Source organism: Acanthaster planci, linkage group LG04 (genome assembly GCF_054643075.1).
Source record: "Acanthaster planci isolate LZ-2023a linkage group LG04, COTS_SCS, whole genome shotgun sequence".
Taxonomy (NCBI): Eukaryota; Metazoa; Echinodermata; class Asteroidea; order Valvatida; family Acanthasteridae; genus Acanthaster; species Acanthaster planci.
Window position 1 is genome coordinate 14,169,081 of NC_141780.1, and position 13,650 is coordinate 14,182,730.

At 39.9% G+C, this 13,650-nt stretch overlaps 1 protein-coding gene across 1 annotated transcript; it reads left to right on the top strand.

The window, feature by feature from the left end:
- Positions 1–162: 162 nt before the first annotated feature.
- abtb1 (ankyrin repeat and BTB domain containing 1) lies at positions 163–13,572 on the top strand. The gene is made up of 13 exons (XM_022225497.2): positions 163–244; positions 1,470–1,571; positions 3,167–3,229; positions 3,513–3,568; positions 4,194–4,338; positions 4,746–4,905; positions 5,526–5,571; positions 5,992–6,108; positions 6,650–6,771; positions 7,347–7,451; positions 7,999–8,163; positions 8,744–8,944; positions 9,214–13,572. Exons 2-13 carry the CDS (start codon positions 1,495–1,497, stop codon positions 9,418–9,420), a joined length of 1,464 nt encoding a protein of 487 aa, XP_022081189.1. The 5' UTR covers positions 163–244; positions 1,470–1,494; the 3' UTR covers positions 9,421–13,572.
- The last annotated feature ends 78 nt before the right edge of the window (positions 13,573–13,650 follow it).

A 13,650-nucleotide genomic window follows, 5' to 3' on the forward strand; every position in this document is an offset into this window, starting at 1 on the left:
ATATACTTTATCCAAGCAAATAGATAAAGATTATAATTTTGAGAATTTTATGGAAGAAAAATGTATTTTATGAAAATTTAGTTGGATAAAATTACGTTTAAGCTAGGAAATAAAGCAAACTATAAAAAATATGGTTTAAACTATTAAGCTCTCCATACAGACCAATCCAGGCATCAGTCAACGGTGACCGTGCGTTACTGCTATTCGGCAATTTTACCCTGGTTTTTCAACATTTTAAGGACAGGTAATGTGTGTTTGATATCGTTTACTAGGTTCTCATCATATTATAAATTCATTTCATATTATTTTTCCCGGATGTCAGCTCAGCTGATGAAGACTAGTACTAAGTAAAGCAGTCAACACGGTCAATGGAGGTTGAACCGTGGATCCGGACCCGGCATGCCCGGCGTCTTGCCCGTCATAGCCCATGGGGTGTTTGCATTATACAGTCGTTTTCCTGGTATCACTTCAAGTGAAAACCTCCCTCATTTGAAAAAGTCTAGTGAAAGGTTTTATTTTCTGACGAGTTGTGTTTGAAAATGCAAGGGTTTTATGCTGATGACTTTATGCAGTTTTCAGAAATTCCTTTAACTTGTATAAAATTTCAGCCAGATTTTTGACATGTTTGGATGCTTTATAAAAATCATGGGATCCAGAAAACTAACAAAATACAAAGGATGACAAAACACTCACAGCATGTTATTCCAGGTACTTTTTCATTCTATACTATCATAGGGCCTATAAACTCTTGCATCAAATGTCTATCAAATCAAAATGACTTTTAGATTTCCAGTTATGAAGAAATTGCCAAAGACTGAATGTAGGCCTATACAAAATGAATGGGGATCATGCTGAGAGCACAGCAACATAAACTGAGTGGGGATCATTGAAAAAAGTGACTGAAAGTTCAAACCAACGTCCATTGATGGCTATGATCGATGTGACTACGAAGTGGAAGTATGAGTGCAGTGAAGCATGGTGTGTGCACATTTGGTAGCACTTAGAATGTTTACCAAGGGCAGTCAAGCATAGAATTTTAACCTTGTAGCTGACTATTATACGATGCGAGTGGTGGGGTGTTCTGCCATTGTGCTAATTTTTTTTTTTATCAGAATTATGTTGTATGTGAATTGAATTTTAACACATTTTGCTGTGTGTAGGTTGGTTCTGGCTAAAAAGTTGATTTCCTGCTTGATAGTTTTTTTCTACATGACAACGTTTTGACCCACTCATGAACTGGTAAAACCAATCTAGAACCCGGAAACATGACGTTGGTGCTTTTGACAATCCTGCGTGTCCAGATTAAAAGCTGAAATTGGAAAATATATATGTGTCCTGTTGTAAATCACATAAAGGTGAACTATCAATCACATTTCACTTGGATTTGGATCAGTTAAGCTGCATTAAGACTGAAATATTCACCGTCAGTGTGGAGTGTCTATATCTGACTTTTCATCTCGGTGATTCAGGTGCTTGGATGTATTCCTTGTCGTCATGGCTACTTACCACAGACGAAGTGATAGGAGCGAGGCATTCCTGTGCTGCAAAACCGGTGACCTGTCGAGACTACAGTATGTACATGTACATGCATGCGTGTCAGTTACCATTGTTGGATCTGTGCTGTGGGATGATTGTCTGGAAAAAACATTCTCTGCCATTAGGCCACACAAAAAGAATTCCTGGTTTCTCATCAACCCCGATTTTATCACTAAAATCTCCCGAGAATTACAAGTGCCCCTTGTTGTTTTCTGTGATATTTGAAAATTGTGATGTCCTGTGGGGAATTATTCCTGTGATGTCCAATTGGGAATTATTCCCAAAATGTCCACAATGCAATTGGTCATCAAGATGTTGCCCTGTGATCTATTGCCAGGCGATCAACTGATTGGACAAACCCATTCCTTGCATTCCATGATTGACAATTCATTATAAAGTACCGAAGTGAATTTGCCACACACACAATTATGTGTATGCATGTAAAAGGCATTAGCTCAAGAACCAACGCGTGAACCAACACACTCGCGTACTCCACTTATTGACACTACACATCCTGATTCACAATGACGTCACACTTCAGTCCTCTCTACCTGAGATAGTTTAGACAATGGACACTGATAATGTCCCTGGTCTTTGGCTCGAGTCATTAATCAGCATCCATTCTCCTGATCTAGTCGTAAATATTTAAGACCAGCCAGGTATAGGTTGATTCCCTCAGTAAAACTTTCACAAGTGATCATAGCAAAGCCATCAAATGATAACACAGATTCACTTAAATGTATCTACCTTGAGCAGAAGCACTCCTTCATCGGTTGAAAAGAGCCATGTTGGTGGGGAGTGTGTGTGTTGTTTGTAGCGGCACGCATGCAAAGCATGCATTTCCTAGTCATTCACAAATCAGTGAATTAAGCAGTTCCCTCCAAAGTGGTCACCGGATCCATTGCTAGGAAAATTGCGCCCTCTCTTGGTCCCACTCGGGACCCATTGGGGCAAGAGATGTGATGGGGATTTAGCATAGCGTTTCCATTGGGGACATCCAGTGACCAACTACTTGCCTTTGGGACATCCTTATTTCACGTAAATGGCACAAAGCATAGTAAAGGGGGCCGATAAGTTACCATCACATGAATAGCTTTTCCCTGATGGTTTCACATTTTTGCCATGACTGAAGTCCAGGGTCTACTATACATCCTGTTCTTCATGTGTAGCAGTGTAGAGGCTGTAAGTGGACTAAGACTGAAGAGTGATTTTCTGTTTTGAAATGAAAATCAATGTCCATTTGAATGTCAAAACTGACAGACAAATCTTTTTCCTTCTATTTTTGACTGCAAAAGGGAACAACACGTTTGAAAGAACATTAAATGTTCTCCTCTTATATTCCAACTCCACTTTGCATGCCTATTAGCAATTGTAAAATGTTTGGAAGCATTGAAAAAGGTATAACCATAGGGGAAACACTGGTAACGTGAGTTGGTCCCTTTACTGTGTTTTGCGTCAAAAAGCTCTTTTGAACAAAAACTGAAGGAGAATACATGTAGGTCTCAGTGTATCTGCAAATGAAAGCACCATATGTACTGTACGCTCGTACTGCTGAATGCCCAGTTTGACCCAGCCTCGATTTAATGTAACTCCGCCATTATTTTCCTGCCATTTTTAATGGCATATACAGGTACCTGGTGGAGACAAAAGAAGTTGAAGTGAACATAAGGGATAAATGGGACAGCACTTTGTTGTGAGTTAATTGTTTTACATTTTCTTGGGAACCGCTCAGTTTTCGATGTTGTGATTGTGAAAAGTCTCAGTTCGTTATAGACTGTAGTTTGCAGTAACAGAGTCAGAAATGCATGACCTTTTGGAAAGTACATGTGTACACAGCACTTTGGGGGAAATTTCTTTCCTTCTTGCCCGGATGGGAGTGTTATCTCTCAAGTTTTTGATGAAGCTTTCTGTAAATGATGTCCCTTCTTATTTGTTACGACTACATTTTGTCATTTTTTTCCTCAATATTTTATCAGATATTATGCTTGCCTGTGTGGTCACAAAGAAGTAGTTAGCTACCTGCTGGAGAATGGTAATAATGTATTCTGTGTTTCCCCTACCAACCCCCACCAAATAGTTTGACAAATCTGAGTATTGCTTGCAAAAAAGGTCTACAGCCAGCCCAGTTAAAAAAATTTACTGCCACAGAATGTGCTGAAGTTCAGGGTTGCCATAATGATGGTGTTTCCGGCAAAATTAAGAGAAAACTAAAATGCACAAGTCTTGTTAATATTGTAATCTATATAGCAGCTCTTAGTCCAGGGTTGGAACCAAGACATTGACACTGCAGAAGAAAATTTTATACCCTGCAGCATGCTGGCCATTCAAAACCAAACAATATGGACCACACTACTGGATTCAGAATTTATTTTTCAAATATGGGATGTTGAGATGTTCAAATCTGCACGTGTGGTGACTTACATGTAAAGCCCCTGCAGAAACTTGGATTTGTAGTATTACAATGTATGTACTCTATCAGAAAAAAGACACTGGAGATATTTCCAGATGTAAGCAAATAACTATCATGGGCCAGACGGAAGCAAAACCCCAACCCCTACTAAAAAAGTACCCAGGCACTGACGCAGTGAAGTGATGAAGATGAACTGTGACGTGTGGATCATTGAATGATGTTTTCAGGCCTTAATTTTCTTCCAAAGGGGCGCAGTGTGAAGCCAAAACGTTTGACGGGGAGCGCTGCCTGTATGGCGCCCTCACAGACGAGATCAGAGACATGCTGAAGTCGAGGAAGGTCGTCAAGACTGGGAAGGCAAGACGGGATGGCTTCCAGGAATTTCTGCGAAGGTAAATATGGTCGATACTAGCAACCAGCTTTATACAAAATGTAATTGCATCAAACTGCCTGTTGTGGAAGGTTTTCGACCACTTCGCTCACACTTAACTCTTTATTTTCATCTCACATCTGCTCACACTCATTTTGGTAAGATTTATGCATATCTGATGCAACAGGCAAACATATCCAACTAATTTTTGGGTCATTGTAAACAAAACACCCCTCGGGGTTTTTAATATAAAAAATCAAAAGAAATTGTGTACATTCGAAACAGCTGCTTTTAGTTGGGATTAAAAGTCAGATTTACTTTGAATTTAATTATACGTGTGTGATATGATTATTGAAAAAACACAGATAGTTGTTGGTTGCAACTGTTTCTGTTCTGTATTGCCGCTTTGTTCCAATCTGACAATGGCAGGTTACTAGAGGGCAGCTGTTACGATGATATTGTCTTTGTTGTACATGAGGAGGTGTTCCCAGCCCACCGCTGCATCCTGCATGCCAGGAGCCCTTACTTCGCCGACATGCTGGAGACAAAATGGAAGCACAAGAGCACCATCAACATCAAGCACACAATGGTAGGTGCGACATAAGGGGTCCTAGAAGTTGGACCAAAGATGGAGGCATGACTACCGCCTTTATACATGCAAAAGGGATCGCTGATATCATTGTGCTGTTTGACAACATTTGTCATAGACAAGACACCTACGCGCATTTAGAGCTTTCTCTTGTGAAGTCCCTACATAAGCATATTTGCATTTGGGGGGGAGCTAACAGTCACTGTGAAGTAGACGGAGGTCCAATACATGAGTGAGATTAAGTTCAGGTTGAAAAATGGAGAAATCCACAAATTACTTCAAATTGTCAAAAACTGTGGGGAAGTATATGCTAAACACTCATACTGTGCTGTAAATGTGTCATAATTTGCTGTAGAACTTATGCCTTGACTCATTGTGGAATAAGTGAAGTCGTGTGCCATTGCATAAGATCTTGTCATGTTGGCTGCTGATGCAGTTAACCTGCATCAAATTGTTGTGTAATTCAGCAACAAATAATCAGAACGTTTTCAGAAATGTTTTCCCTGAACAATTAATACATTTCACTGAAAAAGATTAGGAATTTGCTTGTTGTTTTTTCATTGATCGTGAATGCGGAATGTAAAATTGAAACATTTTCTTGGTCATTTTGCTTTGTTTAGGTCCGGCGGCAGGCATTCAGGGCCATATTACAGTATATTTACACAGGTGGGTAGACTTTTCATTGTTGACTTACAAACAAAATTATGAGTTGCAAAGTATGAGTCAAGTAGCCATTTTGGGTGAAAGTCAAGCAAGCAATGGTAGCGGGATGATTTCTAAAGTGGGACGCCAGTTGTGAGACTTTGTGGCATTATCCATTAAAAGACCAATCTTTTAAGGCCCACCCCATTACAGGACTTGCTAAAATTGGGGAAAGGGCCACGCCCCCCCGTTGAAAAAATGGGAGGGGCACATCCGTGGCTAGTGCAAGCAAGCATTGGTGTGAGGAAGTCAAACTAATAAAAAAAAACTCCAAAATACAACAAGTGCAAATTACTTGCTTTTATTAATACCACACAATTGTATTGCTAAAATTTAATCGGGATAAAGATGGTTTCTAATTCACATCTGGCCATATTGCCGTAGGCTACCTGGAGGTACATCTAGATTGTTATGAGGATTGCCAACGCTTTGCTAAGCAGTGTCAGATGACTGAGTTACTAGGACAACTAGAGAGTAAACTACAGGCAATCTTGCAATACGGTAAGCCCTCCGAAAGGGTACCCTGTTCATTCAAAGTTTGTTTGTATAAATGTGCGCCCTCAAAAATGGTGCAAGGAAACACACCAATGTACCATCTGTTTTAAGATATAAAGTCAACTGGTAGTATTGATAACTTACTTAACGGAACGACGACATACTTGGTGCTGAAATGAATGTTTAACACTGGATCAGAAGTATGGATGCTGATAATGGATAGAGCCAAAAGTGACCAGCCAAGCATATATTTCATCCCTATGGAAACATGCCTTCAAAAGGTGAACATTGTAAAAACAGGTTCTAAAAGTTAAAAAGTAAACACAGGTTTTAAAAATTGTAAATTATCAATTTTTTTTTCCATGAGTGTGTTTCATTTCATTTTTTTTTCAAACACCCCTCTAGCCGTGCTAAATGGGCCTCTCAGCAGTATGCGTAGTCCCAGGGGGGTGAGGGACCCTGGAAACATAATCTCACTGCCCCACTCATCAGTACGCTCATTCCATTCTTCTCACCGAAATCTGCTTCCCTCCATCTGTATCTACAGTCCCTCAGAAACCAGGCACGCAGGTTTCCATAGTGACCATTGAGCCATCACAGGACTCCACGCTCCTACATGATGATCTGCAGTCTCTAGCCGACATGGCTGTGCCATCTGCCTTTTGTCAAGTAAGTCCACTGCTACGAAGTGGAGATGGGGACATCCTTTACAAATAAGACATTGGAATGTACCCAGGCCCCGATCAAATTGTTAAGTTACTTTCAGTAGCCTGAACCACAAATATGTATCTATTCAATCTGATTCATCCTTGGCCTCCAGAAATTATCTGGGCAACATCTACCTTCTGCATATCATAAAAGGTTTGTTACTGGACCTGTAATTGAAGCAAAAGTATCTCTGATGGCTTTGTCTTTACTTGGTTGATTAGGGAAAAATGTACTAGTTTTGAAAGTGTTAGCTGTATGACTTGACCTTGTGGATTTCTCCCAGGACTTGAAAATAGAACACCTAGATTTGCTCACACTTTGGGGAAGGGAATCAGGATTTTCAGCTTGCTTTCACCCGATGCTTTTTCATGTGCACTCTTACAAACTGAGCAGATCAGACATCACTCTGGTCATTCTCTGTTACCCACCTCTGTGTCCGTTTTGCTTAATTGAAGTGGTTTCCCAATTCAAGTCTTTAATTGGTGATTGGTTTTTCTTCAACACTTGCCTTATTTTGTTTGCATCGATACATTTAGTTTTATGGACCAGGTATCTTGCCATTTTGCGGTGAGGTGCCAGAGCGGTCACCCTTTGCTGATGTCTGCTTCTCCGTGGAAGGCCAGTTCTTCTACTGTCACAAAGTAAGACGGAGTAAACAAAGTAAAGGGGATCACAGTGAAGATTCCCAAAGTTGTTAGTGAAGAAGTGTGTTCTTTGCTTAAAACTACCATACACTGTAACAGCAGACCTAAGTTACTGCTGTAGACTGTACCTTCCGAACTCTAGTGAAAATTCAACAACCCCAATGCAAACCAATAAATCTCATTGTCTACTTATCGGATTGGAGCCAGCTACCTGATACCAGCAAACTTGGTGGTTAAGACATTTGCACTAGTAAGCAGGATGTTGTGGACTCATGGGTTTGATTCCCTCGTGAGCAAACTTATGATTTTTCACAACTCTCAGAACACACGGAGAATACAGTGGGAATGTATATATCAATGTCAGGCAAAACCTAGAATACAATTCACATCCCGGACGCAAAGTCATTTAATATTTCTATAACCTTCCACTTTTTGTATTGAATAACTTTGCATCACAAAAGTTTTCACAAGGTGCTCCAAATACAGTGATCTGTGAAAATTGTTTAAATGTGATCATTTGTGTCTTGCCTTTTCCCCACTGCAGGTCTTTTTCTGTTGTCGCAGCGAGTATTTCAGGGCCTTGTTGTCGGATCACTTCTCAGAGAGCGTCCAGGACCCGTACCACTCGCTGCCGGTGGTGAAGATGAATGACATCAAGCCACAGATCTTTGCCAAGATTGTCTACTACATTTACTCCGAGAGGGTAGAGGTATGTTTGATCGCGGAACAGTTCTTTGGTGGTTCAGTCAACCATGATGTATTCTTCTCCCGTTGGACTCAATTGAATGATTTATTATGTGCTACGTTTTATGCGCCATCGTTAGCCAGAATTTGGAATGGATTTTATTCCAGGTAACTTCGTATTTTTTAAGTACTGCAAGTAAAATTTTAAAATCATGCACAACTGAACAAATGTATGATCTAAAGCTAAATTTTAATTTAAAAACCTTCAGTTGGACTTGTCAAAGTAGGTCTGTATAGAATCTCAAAACAGCAAGCAATACAGGTTTTGTGTTTTGATGGGGTGCACTGCTCATTGTGACAAACCCCTTTTAGCAAAACTTTCAGCAAAATTGCTGCAAAATTGGAGTTAATGTGTAGTGATGCAATTTCACTTTTCCCCTTTTAGCAAAACTTTCAGCAAAATTGCTGCAAAATTGGAGTTAATGTGTAGTGATGCAATTTCACTTTTCCCACGCAAAAGTGTTGGTTCCATATTTAGGTTGATTTAAAAACAGAATCAATTCAGAGAAGACACACAATTCACATGGTCTTTTTGTACTCCGTAGCTTACAGAGGATACCAGCTATGATGTGCTCTGCTTTGCCGATCTCTACCTCCTTCCCGGGCTGAAGCGCATATGTGCCAACGTAATCTCCAGTCACCTGACTGAAGACAACGTGATTTCTGTGCTGCGCGTGTCCAGAATGTTCTCTCTGAGCAAGCTGGAAGACCAGTGCACAGAGTACATGGCCAGGCATCTGGAAAAGGTAGGAGTTGGTTTATCCTCAAGATGGCTGTTGAATGAAGAAATTTGTGGACGGTGTGACTGGGGTTGCAAGTGAAATTGTGACTGGACCTGTGGCAGGACCTATGACGGGGATTGTGGCTGGACTTGTCACTGGACTTCTGACTTGACTTGTGGTTTGACTTCTGGCTGGGTTTGTGGCTGGGCTTGTGAGTGGCATTTTGACTGGCCTTGTGACTGGAATGGTGATTGATTTAACCGGTTTCCATCCTGTTGCACTTTTTCTGACAGTTCATAGAGTCAGAGGAATTCCAGCAGCTGATCCTAGAGGATGCAGCGGAGATCACCAACAGGGAAGAGACGGACTCTATCATAGTAGTGGATGACATCCGCCACCACATCTCACGCCTGGTGGAGACGTTTAGCGAGATGGAAGAGGCACAGTGCTCCCTGCACATGCTGGACGTGTTGCTGCTGAGGTTAGGGCTGGATTGCTAAATAATTTTAGGTGATGCTCTCTGAAGCAACTTTTCATCTGCAGTCATATGTAATTCTACCCTGTAAGTTGGTCCTAAGTAATGTTGTGCAATGGGTCAGGTTAAATTGGCCACACCGACCCGAAATAGAAATGAGTCTGATCCAGAATTGATCTAAGCTCCCCAAATCCGATCCAAACCCAACAGAAAAATCAAAATGGAAAAAAAAAAACCCGGAATTACCCCAAAACCAAACCATCCCTCCCCCAAAAAATCTGGCTTGGACAAATCCTGTAATTTGCCAGGTTTTGTGCCTGAATTTATCCATGTTGCTTGAATTCTTTTAGAAAAACCATCGCAAAACTCCAAACTGTGGCAATTTATTTCTTACACAGTCCTGGTTGGAGTAAAAAAAATAATATTGTGAGGAAAAAATAACCACATGTCCTGGTCATGTCTTTTGAACGCTGAGACTTTACAATTTAATAATGCACATTGTGAATGTATGAGTTGCTTGGGTTTTTCAGTTTACCTCGATTTGTTCGACAAAACCAAACCCTACACAACCCAGCAGAAGTGGTGGAAAACCAGCTTGAAGTTGGTTTTTGGGTTGTGTCCGTTTCTGTCAAGTCTGAACATTAGTTCAAATTTGCATGTGTTGAAGGTATGGTCACCACCATAACGTACTGAAAGTGCTAGTACTGTGTGTAGATACTTGATAATAAACCGCCAAACAACATTGGTTTCTAAAAATGAGTGGCTGGGTGTGCATGCACACTACAGACACTGATGTGGAATAAGTTTGGTTTTGATGAACTGACATGCAAGCATGCAGCAAATATACTGTACTGTAGAGTAAAATGCCGGAATGGCTTTTACACAAATTTGCTCTGTCCATTTACTTTTTAGGTTAAGAATTCTATCTGAAAACCACTTAACTTTGGAAATGAAGAAAAGTTCAATTCTTGAAAATAAAATACACTAAGTGGGCGCTCGTGGTTTGTGAAAAATCAACATTATGCGATTCCCGTAAATTTTCTGGGAGGGAGTGAGCTGTGTTGTCATTGATGGTATATGGCACATCTGTTGATTGCTGGACCCAACCCGTCTGGAGTTTTTCTTACTGTACATCTGGGATCTCTGTTATAAAACGGGGATTTGTGTTTTAATTCAGAGATTTGAAAATACTTAATTTAACATTGGAAAATGTTAGCATGTGCAGGCGTTATAAGACTACCTTTATGGTACCGTTGATCAACTTAATCAGCGTGATTTGGTGTGGAGCTATTTTTTACACATTCTTTTGTAGGAGTTAGATATGTAAGCAAGATGCATGACGCGATCTTTTTGCCAGATATCCCACTAATTCTTGTCTTGTAAATAATAATTCTGTATAGCATTTGGCAGTTTTTTACAGTTGTAAATATTAACTTGGAATTCATATTTATACTCAGTTGTGCTCTTTCACTCGAAGTACAGCTGAGGAATGATTCATGCAATGTGATTTAAGAGAAATCATTCAGTATTTTAGAAAATATGAGCAAAGAATTATAAACATTACACTCTCTTGTATTTATAATCAAATTCACTATTTTCTGGACATTTCTATGACATTTGTTATGCTTGAACTTCCACATTATAGCTTGTACACCCTTCTTGAATCATGTCGTATTCGAGTCCATCACAAGTCCTTGGACAAATCCCTTCACAAGTCCAGTCACAATTCCCCTCACAAGTCCAGTTACAAGTCCCCTCACAAGTCCAGTCACAAGTCCCCTCACAAGTCCAGTTACAAGTCCCCTCACAAGTCCAGTCACAAGTCCCCTCGCAAGTCCAGTCACAAGTCCAGTCACAAGTCCCTTCACAAGTTCAGTCACAAATCCCTTCACAAGTCCCTTCACAAGTCCCCTCGCAAGACAAGGCATAAGTAACAGGGTCAACAATGACAAAAAATGCTTTTGTCACGGTTCTTTGCCTAGCTTGTGTATGGGCTTAAGACTGAATGACTTGTGATGAACTTACAGGGACTTGTGATGAACTTACAGGGACTTGTGATGAACTCGAATACAACACTGTCTTGAATGTTAGCAGTTTTCTGTTTTATATAATTATAATTTGACTCTGAAAAGTAGAATGTTCACAGAAATTCTTACTTGGACAAAAGTCTTGTGAAATTAATCCACCTGATTTTTTAAAAAGACAAAAAGAGTTATTTGAGGAATGTCAAAGAACAGGCAAGCTCATCCTCACCACAAAATCATTGCCTCAGTTCAGTCTGAGACATTCAACTGAAGTGATGTTGAAATTAAACTGGGCCGTTTTCCAATACTCAACTTCGTCTCCATCTCAGACTTTGTTTCCAAAACCAATCCCCAATTGTGGGCCTGAAGCGTTTAGTTACATTGGAATACTGTAATTTTTGGTTCTCTTGCATCTTATTTGATGTTCTGTGGTACTATTAGACTGATTACTGTGCTTACAGCTTAAAAGTCAGCTAGGAAAAAACAGTTGAAGCCTGAGACGGAGCCGAAGTTGAGTATTAGAAAACGGCCCTGGCTTGGGGATGTAGAACTTCAAAACTGTGTGGCTCTGTCTAATGACGAGTCGAGAATTATTGTGAATACAGTGAAACAGTTTGGTACTTCAAAGAAGCAAAGTTATTCAGGAACAAGGCACACACGAGATGAGCCCACGTAGGGCTGAAAGAGTAGACCACGCACGCGCGTCCAAATGACCTGGAGCACGCATCATTGTGAGCACATGCAGTTGGACTACCGACCTGGTTCGTTGTATGGGCCTGATACAAAGACATTTACGCATAGAATTTGTACTGTTGTCATCAGCTGGAATTCATCCCAATTTAATTTTTGAATGTTCTTGCTCTCAGATGATGGAATTCAACTGATCCATAGGATTACCAACAGCAGCCAAACATGCAGTGTAGTTTTGGGACTAAATAGTTACACATGCCCATCGTGTGGAGAATTTCATTTTTAAGAAGTTTCAGAACTTTGTGGGATTGGACTGGAAAGCGGATAGATGAACAGTGATTTAGCAGCTGAATGTTACTGCTGATAAATGACTTGCAAATGAATAATAGATTGGTAGTTAATTCTTGCAGTACCAGAATACCCTCCATTTTTCACTGATAAAGATTTGTGCTAATTTTGCCGAAGTATTTCATTTTACTTTCGAAGGCATTTAGTTTTTGGTTTTTTTTGGGGGGAGGCTACAAAACTCAACAAGCAACTCGATTTTTTTTAAAACAAAGTATAGCGTTTTCCTTTGTGAAACTGGTGTGTTTTTCAGATTTATTGAGAATTGAGTGTGTAAATCCACTGTGGTCTTCTGCTTAAGTACTATTACTTATGTGAATCAAATTATTTATGCAGAAACATTGAGTTTTACAGGCTGATGCAATGTGTTATTCTTTTAGCACGACATTATTTACCATTGATACAGAGAGACACTGAAGGTAACAGTTAAAGTTTGTAATGCTGCAACTATAAAGTAGAGACTAGTTGTAATTGGTAACCAGAATATGACATCCTGACGGTGGTGGTACTGACTTATACATGGAGGGTTAATATCAGTCTCGAGTATTACCACATATGGGCAGAGTGACCTTTCTTTGCTGATGCAGCAATTTTTGTCCAAATTCAACTTTAAATTTCTCAAGTTGGCAATGACAAATTTTAAATTCCTTCAATGCAAACGTGTTTTAGAATTTCTAGTTTGTGTCTGTGGGCGGATTTTTTGCACAGCCAATCATTTTTGCAATTGAAATTTTTTTGTTTTAAAGTGTTTTTTGTTCCATATGCTGCAACATTTCAAAAAAGCATCCCGTAACATGACAACACGAGCACAATTCGTTGCAGGCTGCTAGAACAAGCCTTGTGATTGGTCAGATTGTGCGAAATTTGAGATGCGACAGGCTGTCCAAATATGGTAATTCTCCAGACTGAATATTTGTTTAATGAAGTACCTTGACTGATTGGGCGTTTGAATGGAAGTGTACGTACGCCCCACATTAACATGCACAGTGTCACCATATAGTAATGGCTTTTGTATGATTTGTCAATAATTAAATCACATACTCGTTCACCGAGTGTAACAAGCATCTGTACACAATGCAATATCCCTACACATTGAAATAAAAATGACAGAAAAGTTACGTGCATTGAGAGCCGTTCTGTGCAGATTTCTCATACAAAATGTCTCAACCCTGTAAAAATGTTTGCTTCAAGACACG

Bases quoted from the DNA above. Each gene is read 5' to 3' on its own strand.
- abtb1 (XM_022225497.2), top strand. From the start codon at position 1,495: ATGGCTACTTACCACAGACGAAGTGATAGGAGCGAGGCATTCCTGTGC. The intron at 4,339-4,745 runs GTAAATATGGTC...TGACAATGGCAG, and splicing joins TTCCAGGAATTTCTGCGAAG to GTTACTAGAGGGCAGCTGTT. The intron at 5,572-5,991 runs GTGGGTAGACTT...ATATTGCCGTAG, and splicing joins ATTACAGTATATTTACACAG to GCTACCTGGAGGTACATCTA.